This window comes from Phlebotomus papatasi, chromosome 1 (genome assembly GCF_024763615.1).
Source record: "Phlebotomus papatasi isolate M1 chromosome 1, Ppap_2.1, whole genome shotgun sequence".
NCBI classification, from domain to species: Eukaryota; Metazoa; Arthropoda; class Insecta; order Diptera; family Psychodidae; genus Phlebotomus; species Phlebotomus papatasi.
This window is the reverse complement of record NC_077222.1, coordinates 15,286,514-15,314,184: the sequence shown is the minus strand read 5'-3', so window position 1 is coordinate 15,314,184 and position 27,671 is coordinate 15,286,514. Positions and strand designations below refer to the sequence as shown.

The following is a 27,671-nucleotide window of genomic DNA, read 5'->3' as shown; positions in this document are numbered from 1 at the left end:
TGGAGTATCGAAGTCAACTCACTTTAATGAATGATATGGAAAGTTTCCGGGCTTCTGTGACATTCTACGTTTCCCTTACATGAACAGGAAGAGGACTTGGTAAGATTGGTTCATGAAATGAAGAACAATGGGCATCCTATTGAGGCGGATTAGCTGTCCAAATTTACAGCCAAGTTGGACAAATTAATAAACAAGTTGTCCAAAATAAGAGCCAAAGTCACCTCTACATATCAATTCATTTTTAAACATATTAAAACTAATTTTAATAAAAATAAGTCGATAAATAGCTTGCTAAGTTTCTAAACAACCCTTCTGAGAGTAACAAGAAATGTCAATTAGTATAGAAAATATCGCACTTCAAACTTGGAACTTCGATGCTTATAAGCAGACTGTCCAAAATTATAAGCACTTCCCCTAAATCAAGTGTGATTGTAATGAAGAAATTAATCCTGAAGAAGTGCGATTGATGTACTGAAAATACTGAATTAATCCTATTTCTCTTAAAAATCTGTAGTTATTAGAGGAAGACTAGAGTTACTAGCCACGACTAGAAGTACTTCAAAATTGGACCCCTGGGATCTGAACCTTGATTTCTTATCCGGATTATTGATGAAACAGAATATTCAAAATCCTGTATTGAATGAATCCTTATGCCAATTGACATAACTTAACGATTTATTGAGTCTCAGATTTGGTAAATCAGGTTATAAAGAGACAGAACTATGTTGGAGGAGTAACAGATACTTCTGACAACGCTAAGATTTTCTCGTTAATTCCGTATTAAATAAACCAGTTCCTGCCTTAGAACTACAATGGTCATTATTCGAACACTGCGAGTGATTCCCCCCCCCCCCCCCCCCCCCCGTAAAACAGGACTGAAGAAAAAGTTCGTGGTAAAGGAGTTACTCTTTGTCTGATAGATAAAACAAGAGCATCAAACTCCATCGATAGTATCAATTGTCTACTTTGAAAATTTAAATATTGACTGTACTATTTGTAAATATTCTTATTTATCAATTGTGTAATATTCTTAAGAAGTTTGCAATGAAAGGTTCAACGAACAATAACGTTTAGTGATATTTCACAGTTGACAGTTTCCAAAAGTATTACGGCTTTCTACTTCCTATTTCAACGATGATATATGGGACGATAAGTATGACCTAAACCTGACAATGCACAAAATTCGACATTCACGTAATCAGATACAGTTTTAACGACATTATCGATTCTACAATCGACAAGTTATCTTTACCCCCAAGACTTGATTTGTGCTCTAGATGTGCAGCAAAACAAGATTATAATGACAATCATAGTACTTCTTTTACCACAATTATTCTTGCAAAAATGCTGTGTAAATGTTAAACTGTAAGTAATTTCATTTGAATAACGTAAGCGCGCGCGGTGAATATTAAATCACCTTTCTTCCGAGTCTGAGTGAGAAATGTGTTGGACAGACCTGGCTTTAGTCGAAAGACGAGTTAACGTAAATCAGAATCAGTTTCGCACTATTCATCTCTCGCCTTAAGCAGTAAGTCTGTCTAGGACAAAACTCTCGGAAGAAGAAGCCTGGGGAAGCTCCTCGGAAATCCGGGAAGTTTTCGAGACCTGTCGGGTATTCGGGAAATTTTTTGAAACTACTTTAGGTCTACCTTGGTAGCCCGTGAAATCCTAAAGAATATTCAGGAATTCTCGTGAATTAAATAAATATTTAGTAGTCGTAGGAGCCCCTATAACTTGAAATAAGTTTGCGAAGCTCATAGGAAATCCAGGAAATCTTTAAGAATCCGAGAACCCATAATACTAGGGAAGATTGGACCTACGATGGATATCAATTTTATGTCTTTAAAGAAGAAACAAAGAAGAGATCTTCGTGGCCGACATAACAATCCGTCACGAGGACGGAGAGGGTTTAACCACCGGGGTCAGGGACAGAGTCTCCAAATCTACGCCCCTCCTAGACATTGTGCTGGAGATGTACAGCACAGCAACTGCGAGTGCAGTGCTGCCAATTGTAGTTGAAGATACAGGACGGAGCCTCTGGCGCCTAAAAATATGTACTAGAAGAATCGAAACTACTGTCTCAATTGTACGCACGATACTATTCTCAAATCTCGCAACCCCGAGAGTGTTAAATTGGTAAAGATCGTATAGCATGCCAATCAGAGCATGTAGCCTCTAATAGCTCAGTTGGTAGAACACTCGTCTAGTTAACGAGAGGTTTCCAGTTCGATCCTGGGTGGAGACGGGAATTTTTCCTGTCTCCACTCCGAAGAAGACTCTGTTAATTAATATTGAACAAAAAGTTCGCAAATTCTCAGTACTGTCCCAATGATTGCCTGTCGTAGACCTATTTTGAAATCTATTAACATTTAATGGACTACGGTGTGCGATCATGGCCCCGGGAAAGTAGATTTCCGAGATGCGTCGTTTTGTTTTCAGTGATTAATGTAAACGCGTTGCGCGTTTCTAACTTAGATATCCCAACTTTTAGAGATAATTTTAATTAACTTATTAGTGACGTGCATTTTGTTTTAGTATTATAAGTTATTGAACTGTGATAACCTCCAGAGCTGTTATATCTAACAGTGATACCATGTATTCAAAATCCTTATCCATCTTCCGTTTAAGAACAGGGAGAGCCAAGGCTAAGAGGGCTAAGTTGCGATCAATAAGAATTCTAGGTGCTCGGAGAGAATAGGTGAACAACGGCGTGAGGTTACTTTCATAAATTAGCCGCCCTACAAGAATAACTTCAACTATATGCAATCGGGCCACAAGAACCGGGAAATTCACACAATCTCCATTGGATCAATTGCCGCAGTATGTATATAAACACACAATTTTCTAGAGCTTTCGACATCTATCGTGTCTTCAGACTTCGCAAGTCCTACAAATGCATCGCACTAGAATATGAAATCTTGATCTTGGTCACAGAATAAAGACAAAAAATTATAAATAATATCTTTAATTCACCCTAATTCATTACTATGCGAGAGTAAACACAACGGAATAATTTAACTCAAAAATGCAATGGGGGTAGCTCTACTATTGCTAAATATTTCGAATTTATGTAACTTCAATTGCCTTTTGAAAGACGAAGCCCATAAAAATGACAATTGATCAATTAGGAATATATTACCATTAAAAAATGCCTCATTTTATGGGCAACATTTTACCCATTCCTCTGTATTCATGAGGGTTTTCGATTTTGCATCTGTAACTAAGGACTATTATATGGGCTTCATAGACAACCCAGACAACATGTAGGCAAGTCGAGTAATCGAGAATTCTAAGAAGACAATGTTCCTAATTTCCTACTTCCGGGACATTCAAATTTGTTCTACCAATTAATTCTACTGAATTACAAATGATATTCGTACCATCATCATCACAAACAATTTATAACAGTGTAACAAAACAGAAAATTTATTATTAGAACACTGAATTCCACCTACAAAATTTTCTGCAATCACCAAGTAGGAAAAAACATATGAATGAAGAGGGAAAAGACCTTATTTATGTTAACATTTGTAGCAAGAGAAGCGAGAGCACAGAAAATTTGTTGAGAAAATTGCAGACAATCATTGGTAGTGAATATCACGTGAATTGTCCAAATATATTTTAAACGACAGAAACAGTTACAATTTGAGGTAAAGTTTGGTAACTTTACTATATAACGCTTTGAATATATATCTATATATATATATCTATTTGCATGAGAATATTTAGAAGGCGAAAAGAAATCACAAAATTTTATACTCTAACAAATGTAAATTGACTTCTAGTGAAACACGCAAAACTATTCACATGTTCACCCCTCAAAAAAAAATTAAATTAAAATTCCCCTCTCGAAATCCTAAAATCTTCTTTCACTTTTTTTTCTGTGTGTATATATGTATCCCAAAAACACATCATGAATCATGAATTTTTCTATCCCTATTCATCGAGTAAAAAAAAAACGATATATAAAGCATTTCATTGGCATATTTGCAATTCTTCACTTGAAAGAGAACAATGAGTATTAAAATTGCCAATGCAATAAATTTATCATTGAGATAATCACAATTGATTGCAAAAAACAAAAAAACACTTTTGTAATATTGAATTGTCGCGGATGAAAGATTATCGATCATCTCGGTAGATCTTGAAGCGTGAACAATTTATCATAACTCCACAAGCCTAATTTAAAATCAATTTCTCAAGAGGCACGCTTTTGTCACAATAACTCATCACTATCTTTCCTACAGCAAACTTTACTTGCGTAGTTACTCCAATATCGCATTTACTTTTATAATCCATGAATTAGGAAATAGGGAAAAACGTCAAATACTTAAGATTATTGAAAAATGAATAATTTTAACGGTAGCACTTCACATCTAAGACGTCTTAAAGTTCTTGAAAGCTTAAATCTCTAAATGAGAAACAATTGAATTTTATCAGTATACAGCAAAACTTTATCACCCAACAACGAAAACAACAATGAGACAGACATCTAATGCACAACATGTCTATATAATGCAAAAATCCTACCAAACAACCCCCCAAGAAGTCACCAAAAGCAACCGAGTTACTATAACAAATAATCTGTAAAACTTTTATATAATTGGCCACGTTAAATGCGGCAAATTCACTACGTAGGGGAGGATAGGGCAGTTTACGCAGCTATTAAATAGTTGTTTTAATAAACATCAATCTTCTCGTTCAGTAATAACATTCCCGAGTTAAGAGCTCTCTCCGGTTGAGGTTTTTTTCTGTACCGATTCGAAGGTATATCAGAGAGAATTTACTTAAAAACCCGTTAAAAGTTCGAACGTTTAAATCGACTGTTTCACAAAAGTGAGCAAGTTCATGAAAAAGACATTTATTTTAAGAAAATTGCGATTGAAACGTTCTACCATCCATAAATTCCACAAAACTACACAAAAATTCGCTTTTTGCAGCAAACGTTTCCACACTGTTGTGGATATTGTTGACGAATGATGAGTCAAGAATGCCGAAATTCAAAATGGAAGAACAATCAGTGCTACAGCGCAGCGGCGAGTATGTGAACTTGCACTTTAGACTTCCGCTAGATTTTCGAATAGGTTCGGCTTGGCTTTGGAGTAGCATTGTCTCTTCGAAACGTTATTACTGAACGGAGTCAATCTGTGGAACTAAATTGCTTTGTTATTGAAAACTCGGACAAGATCAAACATGGTATGGCACCGAACACGGGGTAGCACCGAACATTCGAACACAGTGAATCACCGAATTGAGCGAAAATCTCGAAGAGCAAATCCCGAAAAGCCAAAATCTCAAAGAGATAAGATCCAGAATTGGTCGAAATCCCGAAAGCCTAAATTCCAAAAACCCAAAATCCCGAAGAAAACAAATCTAGAAATAGGTCGTATTCCAAGTAGGTGAAAAACCTCGAAACGTCAAAATTCCGAATATGTTATAATCCCGAAAAGACAAAATCCCGAATGCAAAAATCCTGAAAGCCAAAATCCCGAGTGCTTAAAATCCTGACAGGGTCTAGATTATACGGAGCATGATCTGTAGAATAATTTCCCAAAACACAGAAAATTTTCCTTTGCCTTAAGAAAGCGCGAGTGTAAAAGTGAGAGTAGCTGTGACTCTTTAAAGAATTCGGGAATTTAGCCCTTTCGAGATTTTCGCTTTTCGAAATTTTGGCCCATTAGGGATTTGGTGCATTCGAGCTTTTGACTTTTCGGAATTTTGACCCATTCGGGACTTTGGCTATTTGGAATTTCCACCCATTCGGGATTTTGGCTTTCGAAATTTTGGCTTCCGAAATTTTGGCTTTCGAGATTTTTACCGGATCCCTCCTGTTACTTATAGTCCATTATGTCAAGTTTCTGAGATATCCGAAAACAAAATTCCTTAGATATGGATAGGAGTCTTAAAAATATACCCTTGCTTGCTTTGCCTTAATAGAGGGACGTTGTTGGTCGCTGGTCTCAAAGAATAATTTGTACAGTAGGACTTAGAAAAAATTTTCCTATAACTATAAGCATATCCGTATTTCTTCATTTTCTCTGTGATTTTCCAGAAATATTCTTCTTCAAAAAAGTTAGAGATACATAAGACAAAGGTAAAAAAAAACATACGATTGAAAAAACAAGCGATATTACAACATACTGTGAACATTTTCAGCTCCAAACTTTTTATTCAAAGTTTGTAATCAAAAGCAAGTTTTTCGATCTTATTTTTAAGAGTGACCCTAACCTTTTGCCAAGGAGAATATTTCTGTGTTGTCCCATTTTTTTTTGTCGAGGAAGTGAAAACTTGGATCTTCGGGTTCTGGGCTTTCAGAAAGCGTATAACTCATATTCTTAGGACCCGTAGCAAAAAGATATGGATTAGGATTTGTTCTAAAAAAATCTCCCTTAAATCGTCCTCTATACGCAGTTTTTGGGTACCAACCAAGATAAACCGTTATTATAAAGAAAGAAGTTCTGTAAAAAACTACCGATTTCTTAAGCCCATATTTTATGTTCTATTGCTTTTTCTACGTAGATAAGGTATTTATCTCATTCGTGGCGAAAGCTTGGATCGCTTTGCTTATTCTTCTTTGTTCGTATAATAAAGGATACGCCCAGTCTATCATACATTAATAGATTAGAATCAGGGAGTAGATTTTCTTTAAAGTGTATCAAACTGCGAACAAAAGTCTGTTCAATCACTTTCATAATAAGTTTTTTTTTTTTAAGTTCGTGAAACAGCCTCCTCCTAAAACTGTCCCACCCTCCCCTAGTCCTTTTTTTCACTTAGCAATGCTATAGAAACTGCTGTTGTTAACATGTATAATGTTTATCCAATAAACCATCCCAAACACAGCCCACATATAAATTTCCTTAGCTGCACTTTTCCAGTCACCTATCTACAAACTCCATTATATTCTCCACACTGTTGTAGGTGGAATAGAAATAGAGCTAAAAAAAACGCAATGAAAAAGGTCTGCTAAAGTCTCTCTTTTTTTTTCAATCTCATGCCCTCTTCAATAGCATTCAACAAGAAGTATACACAAAAGAGAAGGGATACCCAACAATTGAATACAAACACGGGGGAGTCAAAAATATGATGTTAATATAGAATAGACAGGGGAAATAGTACTTGATGATCCCTAATATTCTAATCTAATCGATTTAATAAATTTCACGATACCATTTCTAATGGCAATGTCTTTACTATTTTCTCACTTTTGGAGCCTTTTTCACACCCTTTCGAAACGCCTTTTAATTGATAATTTTTAGTGATATTTAATTTTATCAGTCTCCAGTTCACCTTTTCTGCTTTTCCTTAACCAGTGAATTGATTTGTTGTACCAAAATTTAAAAAAAAATACAAGAAAAGCGCATTTATTGTTAATAAAGTGAAAAACCAATCTTCATGCAACTTAGAGCTTTACGTACACACTACTAGAGAATTAACCGATACACGAACTAGGTGTAATGAAATAGACAACGAAATACAGATTAAACTTAATTTTCATCAATTTTCCATTAAGCCATCTTCTGGTTTAGGCGATAGGGCGTTACAGACGAATAGATTTCCCAAAAAATTTGCTAATTACAGATAAATTCTCTAGGAGTTTATCAACAAGATATCCGTGTCGTTACATTTTACATTACCGGTCCCTATAAACAAAATTTCTTAAGAAAAGTACATTTTAGAATATTTAAGTAATAAGTATAAGGACAAATTAAAATCAAATTCGTGAAAGGTATACGGGTACTTTACCGATGCGTTACCGATTAAGCCCGATACAGCCAGGTTGAAAATTTCAAGATCTTGCAAAACGTTTAAATTTCAACAAATCGGTTGAAAAGTAGCCCATCCAAAGTGGTTAAACTTTGAATTTCGAAAATTCGATATCGAAATGCTTTTCGAACATAGGTGTCTGAGCGTCTAAGGACGAAATATTCGCCTTGACTACATGGTTTTTTTTTAAAACCTGGTTTTGGAGGGGAAAGAGAGGGTGGAGGGAAAAATAAAAAAAATGTACTAGATAATGTTGACTTATGGGTGGATCGCCGAAGACCGGAAGTTGATATCTCTTACCGTTTGACCTCTAGCCGTGTCATAAGTTGAAAAAAACTAGATTATATAACTCGGGTAGTAAAATAAGTAAGAGTTACAAAAGCAAAATTTCGAATTTATAAGGAGGTTACAAATCTCTTAAGACGGATCTTCAAATATCTTGGTTTGAATATGTGTTTCTCAACTGTCCATTGTAATGAAATAAACACGTTTCTTTTAGTAATTTCGCTAATTAATCAATTTTGTTATTTTCTGTAATAAAATCAGTAATACACTAAAACCAATTAAATGTCTTGTCACAGATGACGGTTTATTAAATGATAAATAATCTTAACATCTTGATTTACAACCGAGACCAATTGGGTTTTACATTTATATCGCTATTGAATGATTTTTTCTAAGAAATTCTCATTAATTTGATATTTTGATCTTGGTCTTTAAGAGATCTTTGGTATAAAGAAAAAAGGTTTCTATCTCACTTTCTCAACGATAAGCGATATGCCAATATCAGAGTTTACATGAAAGAAAATTTCCTCAAATTTCCGCGGCAAAACTTCTTATCTCATTCAGTGCATTATTGGAGTAAAGACCTAAATAGACTAATGCCCTAGGCACACTTACGACTTAAGCCGAGAGGCGACTTAGTGGAAAATGATAGAAATGCACTTTGACCATTATTTCTAATATAATTACGCTAAGCCGGCTCTCGGCTAATCCTCAGGTCTGTCAAGGCCCTAAGGCTAGTCTTCGATATTGTTTTAGATTTTTCAATGTAATGCTAAAAGGTCGGATAAAGGATATTTATGCAAAGAACCTGTAGGAGAATTCTGTAATGATATGACAATCTCATATGACAAATTTTCGTGATAAATTCGGGAACAGGACCACATTAAAGGCCAGTGAGCTTTGAATGACCATTACATGGAGCTTTGTGAAGCTCTTTTAGTAATTGATATGAATCTGATTTTCAATTGATTTTTCCGAATTTTCCACATAAAATTTTTAAAATTTTTCATATGACATTGTCATACTACGGAATTCCCCTACTGGACTCCCTAATCCTAAACTTTCAGTACTGTAGAGGCGAATGACTTTGCACTCCTGCTTTTCGTAAGCTTATCTTCACTTCTAGCACTTAAGGATAGCCCAGATACCCTTATGCCCTAGTAACACTTACGACTTAAACCGAGAGATGGCTTAACGTAATTAAAATCAAAATAATGATCAGGAGGGGACTTCTGGAACGATATGACAATGTCATATGATAAATTTAGAAATTTTTATGTGGTAAATTCAGAACAATTAATCGAAAATCAGTTACTAAGAGCTTCATAAAGTTCCTTAAAATGACCATTCGATGCTCATTTAGTTTTAATGTTGTCCTATTCTCGAATTTACAACGAAAATTTGTCATATGACATTGTCATATCGTTACAGAATTCCCCTGCAGATAAAAATTTCCATCATTTTCTGACTAATCCGTCTCTCGAATTAAGATGAGAAATTACTTAGTTAATGAGAAACTGATGGGAATTTAGTCAAATTATTATCATTATCATCATTTTCAACCGCTTATCCTTATTGAAGTCGCGGTTCCTTTACGTCAAGGGCAATAGCCCACGCCTGTCGATCCTCCTCCACTTCAGGAATATGTCAAATCATTATTTTGAGTATAATTGCATTCAGCCGGCTCTCGGCTTAAGTCGTAAGTGTATCTAGGACATAAGGGCACTTAAGGATAGTCTAAAGATCAGCCTTAAGTGCTAGAATTAAAGAAAAGCTTACGAAAAACAGGAGTCCTACTGATCCTTCACCGCCAAAATTAGCAGGCTAAATATTCCCGAGGATCAACCAGAGACTCTTTGGGACATAAGTCTAACAATGTCCATTTATATACCGTAATTGCAGGTAACTTTGGCCTCCAGGGATGGCTTTTCCCGCTTTGCCCTTTGATGTTTGTAAGCTTTTCAATAATTCTAGCACTTAACGGATGATCTTCATCGATCCGATCTACCATATCCGACTTGTGAACACCCTTTAGTCATTTTGTACATTATTCACTTTACAATTTTTCAATTGTAAACTTTTAGTAATCCTTAAATTCACTTATCGTATCGAAGGTCAATAATTTGTAGGTGTGTATCATTGATTATGAATTTACTGTTTTGTGTACATTCACATGGTTCATAAGAAATGATTTTAAACGTACAAAAATAGCACACTCAATAACAATCCACTTTTCGCGGAAACAGATAAAGATAAATTTGGTTCCGTCTCCAACATAACTTGAATCGGCACGAGTTCACAGACACTTTATATCATTGTTATGTACCTATGCAATACTCTTATCTATCGCAGCCGCGTCATTCCGGAAAATCAAGCTTTTTTTGAGGAAAATGTCTTAAAGATTTAAGGTTTTGATTAAATTTTGACAGTGTTTTTTTTTTTCTAAGAATGATCTATTATGAAATTATCACTTGAGATTGAGAGTTTAACCAATATTTAATCACGGTAAATATTTATAGAATTGATTGGAAAGAACGTTATCACTTGTACACATTCTAGCAATAAAATGTCATATAGAATTGTCGGTTTAATTGGCAAACTTTCAATAAATACAGTTTATTGGATTATTTAACCAATATTGATGATTCTAAGTTTATCGTAATAGCAATACTTCATCCAGGGTATCTGTAGCAATTAAAACCAAATAATATTGGAGAAACTTCCCCCACTCAAATATCGCACACATTTAAAAGTGAAATGATCGAGACAAGAAATATATAGTCTCTCTTTTCCCGAGAATTAGCACTGATAAGGAATCTGTCGATGGATGTGAGAGGAGGTACTTCAATTTAAACCTATATATTCGATTATGCGTTTTCACTTCGCAAGTCAGTCAGCGGAACACCTTCGAACAGAGCAAATGCTCTCCAGTCCTCAGTACAACAAAGCGTACTGTAGAACAAGTGCTTGTTCAAGAAAGTCTCTTAAGTTGAGTGCCCTCCCACGAAAGTAACCCCCAATAACCATGAAATTGCTGTGTTGTTCAAAATCTTGGAATATTAATTCTTGCGAAAGTGACAATGAATCCACAAATTCGGAGGTAATTTCAGTGAAATTGAATTGTTTTTAGTGCTAAAGATCAACTAAAAAAATTATCTAAGATCAGTTTGTCGCATCAGAAGCAATAACAATTTCCTTATTACGTCTACTTTGCAGATCGTATCACCTCTTCCGTTTGGCACGATAAAGCACGATAAACCGTTCTTAAGTGTAAGCATCCGATGATGAAACCAAATCGGTTTTCAATTTTATGGTGTTTTCCTATCAAGAACAAAATTGTGAATTGACATTTTTCTTCTTTAAAAACAGCCTCCACATCAGAAACGACTAGGTATACGTGCCGAACCACCTAGTTTGAACTTCACCAAAACCCAGTGCATACCCAAAGATAGGGAGACCAATGATCTTCTCAAAGGAGCCATTCTGAAGAATGATTACTTAAAAAATATCATGGATGACACAAGATTGCAATTGTTGGTGGATGCAATGATTCCAGGAAGTGCAACAGAAGGCACAATGATCATTCAGGAAGGTGAAGAAGGTGACGCAATGTACGTTTCGTACGACGGCAAGTTCGAAGTGTTGATCAACAAAAAGTTCATGGGAGACTTCGGACCGGGAATCCTCTTTGGAGAACTCGCAATACTGTACATGGCTAAGAGGTTCGCATCAATTAGAGCACGTACAAATGTCCGGTACTACAAACTACCTAGACAAGTATTTCAGAAAATTATGGTTGACACAGGCCGACGGGAACGTGATGACAACATACGCTTCCTCAATAGCGTTACAACATTCAAAAGTTTTACCAACCGATCGTTCGTTATCAATCGTATGGCTGATCTCCTGAGAAGAGAGTTCTACCCTGCCGGATGGGAGATTATTAAGCAAGGTGACATTGCGGACAAATTTTACATCATCCGAGGTGGAACAGCAACTGTGACGCAAAAGTATGACAACGGACGAACGTTAGATGTTAATGTGCTCAAACGAGGTGACTACTTCGGGGATCGTGCCCTAATTGCCAAAGAAACCTGTGACAGTTCTGTGTTTGCCAATAGTCCTGGCACCGAATGTTTAATCCTCGACAAGAGAGACTTTATGCGATATGTGGACTACAAAGTGCTAGATCAGTTTGAAAGGAAACTATCCCTAACAGACTTAACTGTTATTGGAACGCTTGGTGCTGGGGGCTTTGGACGTGTTGATCTCGTAAAAGGACCAAATAGTGAATTATATGCCCTGAAATGCCTCAAGAAGGTCAATGTTGTCCAACAACAGCTCCAAGAGGAAGTTTACAGTGAGAAAAAATTGCTGAAAATGTGTGATCACAGTTTTATAGTAAAACTACGTGCCACTTTCAGAGACACCCGATACGTCTACTTCCTAATGGAACCATGCCTTGGCGGTGATCTCTGGACACTACGCCATAAAAAACGAAAATTCCGCGAATCAGCAGGAAGATTTTACATAGCATGTGTTATTCGTGCCATTGAATATCTTCACTCTCACAATATCATATATCGTGATCTCAAACCCGAAAATCTCATGTTAGATACCAACGGATATCTCAAATTAATTGATTTTGGATGTTCAAAAATGACCGTTCCAGGTGAAAAGACCTACACCTTCGTTGGGACACCAGAATACATGGCACCCGAAATGATTATGAACCGTGGTTACTGTCGATCAATTGATCCCTGGTCAGTTGGCGTACTAGCCTACGAACTCCTAACGGGAAAGTCAGCCTTTACTGGACCCACAAATCTTGACATATTTACCAAAATTCTCGAAGGTATTCCCAAAAATCGCTACCCCCATCATCTCTCTAAGGAAGCAGTTAGCCTAATTTCCGGTCTTTGCCGTGTAAATCCAATTACAAGACTCGGATGCCAGAAAGAAGGTATCTCCGGCCTTGTCGATCATGAATTCTTCAAGAAGTTCGACTGGAAAGCTCTAACAGCCATGACAATGAAACCACCCTATGTGCCAAAAGTCAAAAATCTCACTGATCTCCTAGAATGCACAAATCTCCACCGTGAACCACCTCCAGAAGATTTTTCCGGATGGGATCAAGGATTCGAAAGCTAACCAAAAATTGTATATCTATTTATTTAAAAAATTATGTACTGTCTTAATTTTTTTTAATATTTATTTTTTTCTATAATTAAAATCAAACAAATGAATTCTATTTCTGATCTATTTCAATAACTATTCTCTACTGTCTACGTCCACCTCTCGAGCCAATCCCATTGTCTATCGAGTACTTTTACAGACTGGATGATGTACAAATAGAAATTTTTTTTGCTAAATGTTCATAGAGTACTCAACAGTGAAGTGTAGAAAATGAATTAAAAATTTGTTCATATTTAGTGTAATAGAGCGGAAATTGAGTAATTACAATTTATTATCTACGCCAATTCTTCATGAAAACCAGTGTAAAATTTACAACTGTTGATACATCCGCAATATTTACTATTTTTTCTTTAACTCTTTTTTTTTATATTGTTTACTCGCACAAGGTAGAATTGAAGTGAAATTGAACTCAAAAAGGTCACAATGTCAATTACCCGAATAATACGATCGCACGCTTTATTATTTTAACACAATTTCAGTGTTCCATTTGTACATTTCGGCAATATTATCAAAAAAAAATATGTTCTAGAAATATTTTTTTTACACTAGCTTTTTTTAAAACCAAAATATAAAATCAAAACAATATTAAAAGAAAACCTGATACATTTCTTGCAACAAAGTAAAATATTTTATTTAGATATTCTTATCAATTTCCTAATGCATTACATTAAGTTATATAAATAAAAGGCGCAATGGAGTCGATTTTCTAATTGATTTTAAATTTTCAAATATTGATATTAGCGTCATGTTTGCCGATAATTAACTAATTAGGCTCGTAAATGATTACTGAGTATTTTTAGTGTGTTTTTTACTATCCAAAACCAGTTTGAACAGCTTGAGATTGTGTACTTTAAAGACGATCTGATGAGTCTCATATTGTTTGACAACAAAGTTGCGAGAGACCCCACCTACCCGTTTACGTATCATTTTTATCCGTGTGCAAGGGTTGAAATGATCCACTATTCCATGTTTATTTTTTTATTTGAAAATGTTTAGTAGTAAAGCTAAATGCGACATTAAACAATCTTGATGTCGCAGAAACCTAAGGTTAGAATACTTCAAATCGGGTAAAGTATTGTTTCAATTACATTTTCACTATAATAACTTAATCATAGGGCTCAGACAATACATTTACAAAGGCGTATGATAATGACTTTTATCGACTTTTAGATTTTGAACTAAAAAGAAAATACTTAAGATAAGTTTTAGTGAAAAGAAACGCTCAAACGAAAATTTTAGCTTCCGATTTAGTCAGTCTAATACTCAGCATAACAATGGAATATGGTTATCAACATCTACCAGGAAATTTCTTGTCAAACATAAAGAGAAGAGTGCAAATTCATATGGCTTAAAGTTTATTAGATGTGATAAAATTGCATTAAAGCTGTAACTCAGTCTCTAGCTTCGTAATAAGCTATATTTTGTATTATAAATCATTTCACTAGTTCATCATTTTTTTTATAGATAAATAAAATTATAGATTTTTAAACTCTTAAATCGAAATGACAGCCAGTGACATGCTTCGGTACATGGTAGATAAAATGAACACTCTAAGCTCCGGTAGGACAAAGACAAAGGTGACATTAAGCACGTCTAGGTTGAATAGTATATAGTGATTATCCAGGAGGACATCTCGTCCACATACGAAAATGCCGTTTTGGAATTTCTGGAAAATCTAAACCGATTTCAATAAGCCATAAACCAATATAAAATCAAGAAGTAATTTGTATCTAAAAATCAATTGCATTACTCCTAAGTTATTTTGGGAAATCTTTTATGTGATTTATAAATCGGTTCAAATCGTTTGTGAATCGGTAAAAGGTATTCCGTAAAGCATGCGATATTAAACCACCCTTTTTTAAATTAAATTTAAAGATTTCATAGGGCGTTTCATTCAGATTTGTGGGGTTTATTTAAAGAATAAAAATTAATCGTTCTTTTTATTGTGGGTCTTGTCCTTTATAGCTCATTTTTTACGGCTCATTTTTTCATTTTTTAACTTCTCTCAATGATACAAATGAATACAAATTTAGCAGAGCAGAATTTTCTTTTTTTTATTTTTGCATAAAATGAGTTATCTTGTTAGACGAAAGCCACGATAACCGTAAAATCCCTCTGCTGTGGCTTACCCTTAGAGTTTATACCATAACAGTATGTTCCACACGAGCATAGCGTGCATTTCGAGGCGAGACATTCGCTCATTGCTCGACCTGTCACTCAGTCAGTACATGACGAGTGTCAAGGCTATACAGTAGTGTCTGAGTGAGGAATGTCCTCAGGTCTTCGCACCACATTAGGCCTCGATCTCTCTGATTTCGATTAACAATCTTTATACAAAATACGAAGGAGTGCTACCGTTACGCTCTGGGTTTTGGTCCTCAAGGCAAATACTGCAATGGACGTTGAAAACTACATAGTTTTTCATTACAATAAAATTGTTTTTCTGAAACATTGTTGATGAGCAAATTCATCAATCTATATTTAATATAACAAAAACCCTATATTGCAGTTCAATGAATTTACTGGAGCAGAAGCTGTCTATTACGTTATCATTTCCAATCCATACCTGAGTTTTGGAGCTTATGTAATAAGTATGATCGTGATGACTAAGAACAATCAAAAACAAAAATCGAAATCTTGGCAAGGTAAAGTGTCTTGTAGTCAGCCGGTTCCTCAACTCGGCCAGTATAACGTTATTTATTCAATTTACTTAGATTTGCTATAATATGTTCTAACCAATCTACCATTATAAGGTCTATTGCATTATTCACAATGCAAATCTGTAAAAAATGTAATAGAAATGCACTATAAAACGCTAAAAATTGTTTAAATTATTCCACTGGCCGAACTGAAGGACCGGCCGACTTGAGGACACTTTAGCTTAAACATAATCTTGACAAATTGATCACTACTGGGATACTATTAAAGTCATGAAATAGTAGACATAGACATAAGGTAAAGTACCCTTTATTCGACCGGTTCCTCTATTCGACCGGTAGATTTATTTATTCAATTTAATTATATTTGCTATAATATTTTGTGTATGATCTAACATTAATAGGTCAATTATTCTTTAAATAATACGAATCAGTGACAAATTCATAGAAATTGATGAAATTCACCATCAAATATTCAAAAATTGACCCACCGGTCGAATAGAGGAACCCGGTCGAGTAAGGGTACTTTACCTTACGTGAAAATATTTTTTTTTTCTCACCTCCACCCCCAGGTCCCAAGTTCAGTGAACTTATCTAGGACCGGGACATTTCCATCCTCGTGCACTTGACAGTAAATGACCAAAAATAAAAAAAAACACATGCAAACTACAGCAAAATAAATACTTAAATAAATAAATAATTACGAAAATAATAAATAAATAAATAAATAACAAAACTACATGTGTTCGTGAAAATAATATTGTGATGAATTTGCCTATATTGGGCTGAAAATTACAGAACATTGACTAAGTGTTACTATTACACTTAAGCCCTATACTTCGGGAGGTCCACGCATATGCATTTAAGGCAAGGAAAGCAATATCTGTGGAAAAGATAGAGAAAGAGAGGAGCTTTAAATTGACCAATCACAGCTCATTTCACCAATCACCAATCGACATTTCTACGTTTTAGGTTAAATCCACCTGCCGTGAGAGCATTTGGCCAGACGTGTCACCTTGGGGCTTATTGTTAGCCGAAAAGAAAAACTTCTCAGAAGGATCAGATCCGAGGGAGCCGTAACAATAAGTTTACCCTAAAATTTTCCCTAAATTTTTTCAAAATGCTGAAGTAGGGTGAGAGGAACACATATTGGCATTTTAAGAACTTGTGGCAGGAGTCAGGACCTATTGACATCTTACCCTGAACCATTTGGGATATGAAATTTGAACATGTCTCTTTATTGGAAAAGGTGTATTACAGAGAAAAAGAGGGTGGTTTTTACCGATGTAATCTACAATGACTGGTCGGTGAGGACCGTCCTTAAACATTAGAATTAAAGAAAAGCTTACGAACAGTAGAGAGACAAAGGCATCCACGGATACCTTTGTATTCGCCTTTGTGCCTTTGTATTCGCCTTTGTTTTCGCATCTACGGTATATTAAATAAATTTCAACATTTTGTGACGATTTTGACAAAAGTGTCAATAGGGGTTTCCTGTCGAAGAGATGTTTCTTCAACTCTAATGGGCACGGAATAATTTGTATCACTTTGATTCGCTTTTAAAGTTTTTGTGGGTAGTTTTGAAAGACGTGACGTTAATGTCAGCGCTGAAAGCTTGACACTTTAAGTTTAACTCTTTAAGGACGATTGGAACACCGGTGTCCCATAAAGAAAATATTTTTTTCCTAACTAATCTAAGGTTATTTTTTTCTTATGTTTGTACGTAATTGCAAAGTAGAAGTTTGAAGGTATCTAGGACATTTTTTGCAAATCTACAGCTATTTGCTATATAGTAAATTTTTAAGCTCAAAAATGACGAATTTTTAAATTCTCGTATTGAAAATTGATTTTAATTATTTTTTATAATTCCAATTTTTTTAAGCTAAACCGTTTTAGAACAAGAAACTACAATAATCAAACATAATATTTTTCATTAGAGTAAAAATTATCTGTCATTGGTATCATCAGAAAAATTACTTAAATTTTTGAGCTATTTTAGTTCCTAACGCTCTTTGACGCAAAAAATACATCAAATCAGACTCTGTTAGCTTTTCGAAGGTTAGATGTAAGACATTTCACACGTTTAGTTTATCGGTTTTATTTTTATTGATGATTTTCGGTCAACGAAAACTGTCTCGTCGTTAAAGGGTTAAACGTATAGGGTAAGATTTTCAGAACTTTGAGATTTTCTAACAGTTTTAGATGGCAAAAGGAAGAAAACAACAAAGGAGTACCCTCGAATGTAAAGTCTTGTTTTTTCTTCGTGGTTTTCTTTTTCTCTTTGACCATCTGAAACAGTGAGAAATTTTCAAACTTCCGAAACAGATATGATTTCCGAATTACCCCATCTTATACGGGCATCAGCCCTAATACCGGCTTCAGACTGAAGGTTTACCCCAGATTCCGAAGGTCTCAAATATCTAAATAACAAGCGATTTTATTGATTTTTCAAAATCTAATGGATCTTTTGCCCTTAATATTTAATCCTAAACACCAATTCCCTAAAAAGCCAATGCCTGATAAGGAATTATAGGAGTTAAGCCAGATGGCTAAGCCTTATGTCTGAAGCCCGTATAAGGCTTAGCCAAGCGGCTTAACTTCTCAAACTAGTTATTGGTTAAGGTTTTGGGAAAATTTTGATTTAGGATTAAATATTGAGAGTAAATGATCCATAAGATTTTCAAAAACCGAGAAAAAATATTGCTATTTAGGAATTTGAAACTTTCGGGAACTGGGATAAACCTCTAGTCTGAAGACCACTTTACCCTAGAGAAGTTAGTTGCGTTTTATTTGAGAGGATCTATTAAATGGTCTCTTGGTTTTCCGATCTATCAGACAATTTGCTGTTTATCCCTAAATTCAGAATAAAAATGTCTTTTTAGATGTAGGACGAAGGATACAGTTATGATTAGCCCATACCGCCCATACAGTATCCAGCAATGTCAATGTTTCAAAAGCAATAGTAAATTAGAATAAAACCCTTCATTTAATAATTTTGTGGGTTAAGGTCAAAGAAGATGTTAATGAGACATGAAAAGGCAAATAATCAAGGATATGCCCTACATTTCCTTTGGGTAATAATTCATCCTTTGAGGATTTAATCACCAGCAAAATGTCACAAGCGCGCACAAATTCTACTTTCTAAGGAATTTTCCTGCAGTTTATTTTGTGAGATTCCGAGATCAATATTTGTCCTGGATTTTCATGAATGTTGTGTAAATATTTAAAGTGAGATTGATTATATTTTTCATTTATAAGGTGTTTAAAAGGAAATTACAAAATTCATAAAGTTTTATGCTGCAAAATTTCATAGATTGATTTTGTATGTTCGTGAGGGTCTGACACCAACAAGTCCCGTGTGTGTATACATAGTTTGAGAAATTCGCTTAAATTACCACGAAGGAGGGTGGTTTTGGAACTTGGAAAAGTTATACTTATATTCTTGTTGTATACATTAACATTTTAAAATTAGACTAAACCACAAGTTGAAAAGGTGAAAAGTCAGAAAGGGGAAATATGATAATTGTTTGAAAGTTTTTCACGAGACAGTTGGGGAAGCGTAAAAATAGATTATTATATTTCATGCACATGGAATTTTCATATTTATCATACCAAATATATTTAATGAGCCAAATCTAGTCAATAATTATTCAGTATATCATCCTATTTTTGATCACAATGCCAATGAAATAATTTTTCAAGAGCCCTTAGCGACAGGGGGAATTCCCTTTAGTCATTCCAATGATGTCTAATCATTGTGCAAATAAATATAACTCTTCAGGATATGGGGTTATTAAAGCTTTAATATGTTATGCCAAAATGACATAAAAGTCTGAAATAAAATACTTATAATTTATATTGCATACAAAATGTCACAAAAAAAGGTACTATGATGTATTGTCGCTTTACGTATATGTACACATGTTTCAATCACAAAAAGAAACAAAATAAAGTGAGAAGAAGAGTTCAATATTCGCAAAATTTATTTTCGTTTTGTGCCTCATGCACGAAACTGCTTCCGGATTCCATTTATGAAACTTTCCATTTTTTAATAGAAATACTACTCATCACGAATATATTGTTTATATCGTCTGCACAGACAATTGAAATTGCAATGTTAAAGTGAGGTGTTCTTATACTCAATATAAAACCATATGGGGAGAAATTCTATCGATAACTCTTCTTTTTGTCTTCCTTCAATTTCAACAGCAGAATTATTGGTTTTTTTGTGCAGTATACACAAAAAAAATTCCGTCTATGGATAACATTTGTTAACATGAATTCAATTATTTATAACTTTTTTTTTGTTTTCTTGTACTTCTCAATCATAAGAGATATAAATCCGTCCTTAAAAGAGGTTAACAATATACCCATGAAGAGCAACATGTTGTTTTATAAATTGTATTTTTGCACGGATAGCAAATAGATAAGAGATTAAAAGAATAAATGCACTTACACCGTGCTCTGATCCAAGTGGTTACAATTGCGAATATCGTATATGACTAATCAAGGTGTTTATCAAAGAATCTGTCTTAAAATAGGATACGTCACGGTCTTACGTAATTAGAAATTCCAGCTTTAAGTGGGGTCCGATAGTTCAGTCATTTATAGTAGGTAATCCATCTACCCAGTAACACTCGAAAGCAAAGATTTGTTAATCTGTTTAGAGTTTTACTACAAAAAGAAGGATTAGTTATTCCTTGTTATTTAGTCATCAAATATACGATCTCTGGACCCTGCTTTATGTTGGAATTCTTTGTTAAGTTAGACCGATAAGACCATACCGGAGCATATGAAGTAGGTGATTAGGACAGATTTCCGAATATCAGTATACATACGTTCTTAAAACCGAAAGCCCATTTAGCGGTATTCTAATGAATTAGAAATGATGAGATGCATTTAGCGGTGATGCAATATGAACTTACAATGCACAGACTTTAACCCCCTGATATCTTCATTGAATAGCATTGCAGGGTCAAAGTTAAGCCAAAGAAGAAGTATATTTTCTTATTCAAAGATCATGGAACAGTATTCAGTATGAACAGTATACAGTATGAACAGTATTTGGGTAATGACCGAAAGTCTCACTCGAGGCAGACCTAGGACAAGGTGGCTGAATCAAATTCAGAATCTTGCCTTGGAACGCCTTGGGATCGATCCCGAACATCTTCATGAAGTGGCGGAGGATCGGCATGCGTGGGCTGCTAATTTGGATATCATGGGCCCGCGACCCCAATAGGGATAAGCGGTTGAAAATGAATAAAAAAAAATGTTAAATGTTTTTTGGAGTTAAAATGTTGTGGCTTTACCTTCGGGGAAGAGGAATAAGATTATTCTATCCGATGTTGTCGCCGAAGTGGATTATTGTTGTAGGTGGTCGTATCCAGTAAAACTAAACACAGAAATTACTTATTTGATAGAGAACTTCAACTTTTTATTAGAATAAATGACAATATGAAATAATGTACAGAGCGTCTTAACTGAATCGATTGATGAACAAAAGAAGAGTGAGTAATAATGGCGGCCACTGGCAAGAGAATTCTTTTAGGGGTGCCAGTGGCGTCAGTGGTGGCGCCCACTAACATAAAATAACTCTTTCAAATCACAAAATGGATAGATTTTGCAATTTTATGTTTCATTTATTTTATCATTTTCTTTATTAATATTTTCTTGATCTCAAGTTCCCTATGTTCCTAGCGAAATATCACGTATGATGCACGCAAATGTCTTCATGAAACACATGAACTTTGCCACACGAAAATCTTCTTGACTGAAGTATATTCTTAAAACGAAAACACTTAAGCATATACTTCAGTCGAGATGAAGTTTTACATCGAAACTAATTTAACTAATTTAACTTACACGAAGAGTTGTTTCAACTCTGTTTACTAAAATTTACAACGAAAAAGAGTAACAATTACATCGATATTCGTAGAGTTAATTCAACTCTATCATAGAGTTGTATTAACTTTTTAGGTTTTTCTTAGTGTTCGTATTCTTTTAAGGATATAAGGACGTGAGATAGATTTCCTGGCGATTTAGCTATTTAAAAATTTACTGATACGAGTAAAACCCAATTTTTCTCCCTAATGGCTCCGGCACACCTTTTAGTTCAGGAAAATTTCATGAAGTCGAAATTCGCATCCCTTTCTTTCGCACATGTTTTGCATATGACTATCTCATTCTATCGCATACCAAATTCGATTGAGCTAAATTGAATTTGGTGTGATGTTTAAAAGAAGAAGAAGAGTGCGAGAGAATGAGATAAACATATGCTTATATCTTTTATCTCATATCTTTTATCTCATATCTTTTTTTCTCATATCTTTTGGGATTTTGGCCTTCGGGATTTTGCCTTTCGGGATTTCGGCTTCTCAGGACTTTGGCTTTCGGCGTTTAAAATTTATTTTGCCATGAAGTAATAAAAGCAGCTTCAAATGACGCCGACGCATAGTGAGACAAAATACCCAAAAATACCTTTAAGGTGTTTTTGATTTTTGGTATTCCTAAAATGTAATACTGTCAAATAATAAATGAATAATATCCTGACTAAACCCTATACCTCGTTTGATATCATAGACATAGACATTAAGACTTATTTAATCTCTTTTTAGATTGTAAATAATCTTAGATAACCCTAAATCAACATTTAAAAATTAATTAGTATCCTGTAAAAAAGCTTTACTGTATCCTGTAAAAAAGCGAGGTGAATTAAACCATTTTTTATTACTAAAAATCTTTAACTAAGCTTGTTTGATAGGCAGCGTTGTCAACCTTCAAATAAATATTTAAATAATACAACTTATTAAAGAGTCGTTTAAATTTATAGTGGCACTGAGAAATATTTTATTCGTCTTTAAGTTCCGTGCAATAAACTCAGTGAATTAAACAATAAAACTAGTTAATCTGAAAAACATTTAACTTTCAACATTATGTTCCAAAGATATTTGAAGTGCATTAAAAATTTCTTACAGTAACTATAACTCCCAGTTAGAGATGTTTGAATAATTCAATGTAAATCGATCGAGTTAAGAGGGAAAATATTCCAACCACCTTATACCAAAGAGAACAACACCCTAAAAATTTTCACCGCATATTTGAATGATAAAGGTCCTTAGAGACGAGTAGAGAAATTAATTAACTTGTTAGGCATTTGGTTGATTAAAATTCTTCTAAATTAAATTTCGCGTGATTCTCGAAATAGCGACATATTACTGGTCTCTCTTTGAAAAGAATGTTTTCTGTGTCCGCAAAAGAATTTTTCCAGCAATATTTCTCTGTCGTCATGCTGGAAAGTTGACTGGATTCATCAAGGACGACCACATGACATGTTCGAGGAGCTAAATTACGTTGCACACGAACCTCGGCATTTTCTGCCTTTGCGACGAGATGCTGAATTGAGAATGCTGACTAGAAAGGTCACAAAGGGTGAGGTCACTGCGACAAAATCCGCAGGACCTGTTTTGCATCACGCATTCCTAGGAGCCAATTGGCTCAGATTGAGAAGGAAAGCTCACAGATATTGCATTGGAATCTCTACGTGGAGATGTTTAATAGTTTGTAGGGAATTTTGAAAGCTCGAAAAATACATGGTGATGATACGATTCTTTATTGGGGAAACGTAAACCGGACAAATCAAAATCAAAAGAATTTTTGCAAGAAAATTGACAGATAAACACCGATATATTTCAAAGAGATTTGTACATTTTTTTTTAATATCGACATTTCGACACGATTTTGCAAAAAATCGACGAGTCACAACGATTTTCCAAAGATCGTTTTGGTTATCATCTGGCATACTTTGTTTTTTTAAGCTCCTCGCCGATATTCGTCAAAAAAAAGTTACTTTATAAAAATTAAAAGAATAAGGACTTCCTCCAGAGCTTCTGATTCTTGGTACCGGTCCTCGTTAGATCTTTCTAATAATTAGATCTGCACGAGTTTTTGTAGAAAATCGACATATTTGCACGAAATTTTTTCCAACTTGTCAACGTCCTAGAACTTAAACGGAAAGAGATATCAACTTCCGGGTAACCCGCAATACATAAACAATATATCCAGACTTTTTTCCTTTTCTTTTTTTTAAGTTTTTCACAAAATTAGGCCAAGCTTTCTCAATAACTGAACGAACTGATGAACATTTCGCCCAAACATACCTATGACCTATGACCGCAAAATTCGCCATTTTGAATTTTTGAAGATCAAACTTCAACCACTTTTAGATGGTTCATTTTTCAGTCGATTTGGTTAAATTTGGATTTTTTGGAAAGGTCTTGAAAATTCCAACCCCGCTGCATCGGTTTTAATCGGAAATGAATCGGTTAAATTACCAAAATTGATTTATTTTTCTGGAATATTTCTTTTTATTTCTGTGTAACCATGTTACTAATGAGAAGAACATTCTAAAATGCACACCTCTTAACCAATCTTCTAGTTTAGAATTGATTTATGATTTGTGAATCTTTTTACATGGTAATAAACCGTTATACACACAAAGATCATGCAAAAACGTAAATTACGGATAGCTCTATCTCGTGAGTTCGTCCATTCTGCAAGGCTGGGATACTTTGCCATCTCTTTTATTTTTTCAATGATGGTAATACCCCCAGCAAAGCTTTTAATAAAATAATAGTACTAATATTTATTTGACCACAAAAATTGGGTTTATCACTCTTTCAATTATAATTAACAAAAAGGAAAGAAGAGAGATAAACCAAATAAAAAAGATAGGATTTACAAAAAAAATAAAAAAATTAAAAAAATAAATGAGTAGTGTTTTTAGATTAGAAAAATAAAAAAAAAGATTAGAAAATTTCATAAAATCAAAATTACCATATTGTTTTCCTTCCAATATCAATTGCAAATGTTTTAACTACAGTCGAGTTACTCAAATTTGAACGTCGCGACGGTTGAGTTCAAAATGTAAAATTTGAGGTTATGTGAAGAAAGTTTTTCGTGGAGTTTCATTTTTCTCTGGTTTTTCCTCAATATTATCGTATTATATTAACTTCCGCAACAAATTCCATTTGTTTCACAATAAATTACATTGATATATTCTCTAAAGTTATTTGTCTTAATTTTAGTGAAAGTGAATTTCAGATGAATTCTGTTATGTTTTTGAAAATATTGTTCAAATTTGAAGAGTGAGAAATGTCATCTATCCCCCAAATCAGACCTGTGCTCGTTAAACGTCGTGTAATATCGGAAATTTTGTGTTGATAAATTTTAATGGAAATTACAGATAGCCATACTGGTAACACTAATCCCGCTCCACGGTGCCATGATAAATATTTTTGCGCAAAAAACACATAACAGACATAAAAACTCATATAGAAAGAAATTGTCGGAATACGGATAGCTGTTCACTACACACCCTTTTACTTGAATCTTGCAGAAATACAAAGAAATTAAATGCAAATATCACTTCAAATGGAAAGTTCTTAAATCGCGCGCAATTCAACTGTGTGAGAGAGAGATAGAGACACAAATAACTCACTTGACAAACGTTTGGCGGCGCTGCGATTGCAAAAAATCACTGAAAATGCGACAAAATATTTTCTTCTCTATTTTATCCTTATTAGCACGTCGTGTCCCTTTTTGTAATATGTACTTTTGCATTCCTTATTAACCACAATAGTGTGGTACAAAAGGGTTTTTCTCAAACCTATCCTGAATTTTGGGACAGCTCAAAAGAATATGAGTCTTCCAGCTCAAAATTTCACCCCAATGTTTTTGTTGTAATATCGACAATTATTCACAATTAACCCAAATAACTGTATTCATCTAAATTATTAAAAGGATTTTCTTGTGAAAATGACTTAACTCTAAGGAATTAAACAATTTTCACATTAAAAAACCTCTCGTTTTCTCTACGTGAATTTTCGCGGCATTTCGAGGAATGACAACAGGCACCACCAAATTCACTTCGGCTTTTCTTTTGTCTATCTCATTCTTTCGCACTTCAAATTCGATTGAACTTAATTTAATTTGGTCTGATGTTTAAAAGAAGAAGAGTCTGAAAGAGTAGAACAGACGTGTACAAAACGTTTGCGAAATAAAGGGATGTGAATTTCAATAAATCAAAATTCACGTCCCTTCTCAATCCTTTTGCATTTCTCCCAATTTTTCGTACTCTTCTTCTTTTAAACATCACTCCAAATTAAATTTAGTACAATCTAATTTGAGGTGCGAAAGACTAGGATAGTCGATACCTGAGAATAAGAAAAGAACAACTCGCGAATGGCCAACTTTACAGGAGAGCGATTTAAAGCTGAGAATTGCATTTGCTAATAAATCAATTAATTTAACTTCACTTTTCTAATATTGTACATCAAACGAAAGGATTCTATAATAGCTATCTTAATTCCATAAAATTTTCACAAAATAATGTGTATTTTAATAACTATTACAATATTTTCCGAGTTGTAACATATTTTTCCTCAGCTGTCATATCAAAAACTCAGGATAAGACCCAAACAACTCGAGTTTTCCCACGCTGCCAAAAGACCCGGCTGGTCACGCATCACTTGTCAAAATTGTTTCGATATCATTCCCCATACACATCACTATCTATGTATACTAATCCATCGCGGCCATTGCTCTGAACCACCACGTGTTTTTAATCACTTGGACATATTCATTGACAATTTCCCATTAGGTATAAACTATACCTATAAACACATTATCCTCATAGAAAATTCGATTAAATCGATATTTCGATTACCGCACTTTAAAGGGTTTTCTCGATGTACTGCCGACAGGAAAGCGAAGTACGCATGAAAAGCGTGAGAGGCGCTCGTCGTCCATTTTGTTCTTGGCGTAAAGCGCTCGCTTTGTATGACGCCAACGAAATCAGTAGCCATTTTTTAAGAGACATCCACGCAATAGTGCAACTTTAAAACCCGAGACAAAAAATCACGTAGATTACCAAGTTGGCATACTATGCTAGTTTAGATATTCTTAACAAAAAAGCAAATTTTTAATAGTTTTTCAATTCACAAGACTTCCACAGCAGTTATAGGTCTTATAAATTAATTTTTTAATATATATTTTCCTATTTTCTTGTGGTTTTTGTATAAATTTTCTGAAAATTGGCAGAAAATGCCAAAGTGATTTTTCACAGATTATCGTAACAAAAAGCTAATTTCAATTGAATTTTCTTTTTCTAGCAATTTGGTAAGGATTATACAACTAATATTCGTCTGTACAATTTTTAAATTCTCATTTGTAATTTGTGAATTTTAGATTTTTTTTGTAAAATTCCAACAGGAATTCGGGAAAGAAGAACAAGTCATAAAATGCATTTTCATCTTATTTTTCTTTACTATACCATTACAAGTCTAGTCCAGTTACACATTTGAGGTTACTGGCAATTTAAATGACAATGATTTTTATTAAACAAATCAAACAAAAATCACTGAATTGAAGAGAGATTTCATTAAAAAATCAATTAATTGCATTTTCGAACACATGTGATTATGAGAACAAAAGTTTGATTGGTACGGGAAACCATTCAATGGATGACGTCCCGTTAAATAAAGAGAAGAAGAAAGTTCGATTAGCATTGATGGGTTTCTAACTCACGCGTGACAATTCCACACAGAATTCCCCCTGTGGGAACTGTAGTGAGGGGAGATGTCGATCAGTTGGTGTGTGTCTAGGATGAGGAACTGGAAGAGGAAGAAGAAGAAGTGAAGTGTGGAATGGCGGCTAATTATCCGAAAGAACATGTAGAAGACTTTCATGTGAAAATTGATTAATAAAAAGATA

The 27,671-nt window shown here is 34.4% G+C and overlaps 2 protein-coding genes across 4 annotated transcripts in view; one reads left to right on the top strand and one right to left on the bottom strand.

Annotated features, from left to right (window-relative positions):
- LOC129800094 (tubulin polyglutamylase TTLL5) overlaps positions 1 to 27,671 on the bottom strand; it is a 54,540-nt gene that overhangs the window by 24,153 nt on the left and 2,716 nt on the right. The window lies entirely within an intron of this gene.
- On the top strand, positions 10,936 to 13,300 carry LOC129800095 (cGMP-dependent protein kinase, isozyme 1-like). Of its 2 annotated transcripts, XM_055844475.1 has the most exons (4): positions 10,936 to 11,149; positions 11,266 to 11,319; positions 11,419 to 12,409; positions 12,474 to 13,300. In XM_055844475.1, the coding sequence occupies exons 1-4, from the start codon at positions 11,075 to 11,077 to the stop codon at positions 12,497 to 12,499; spliced, it is 1,146 nt and encodes a 381-aa protein (XP_055700450.1). In that variant the 5' UTR covers positions 10,936 to 11,074; the 3' UTR covers positions 12,500 to 13,300. The 2 variants fall into 2 exon arrangements, with proteins under 2 accessions (XP_055700450.1, XP_055700449.1); XM_055844474.1 differs by having other exon boundaries at positions 11,419 to 13,300.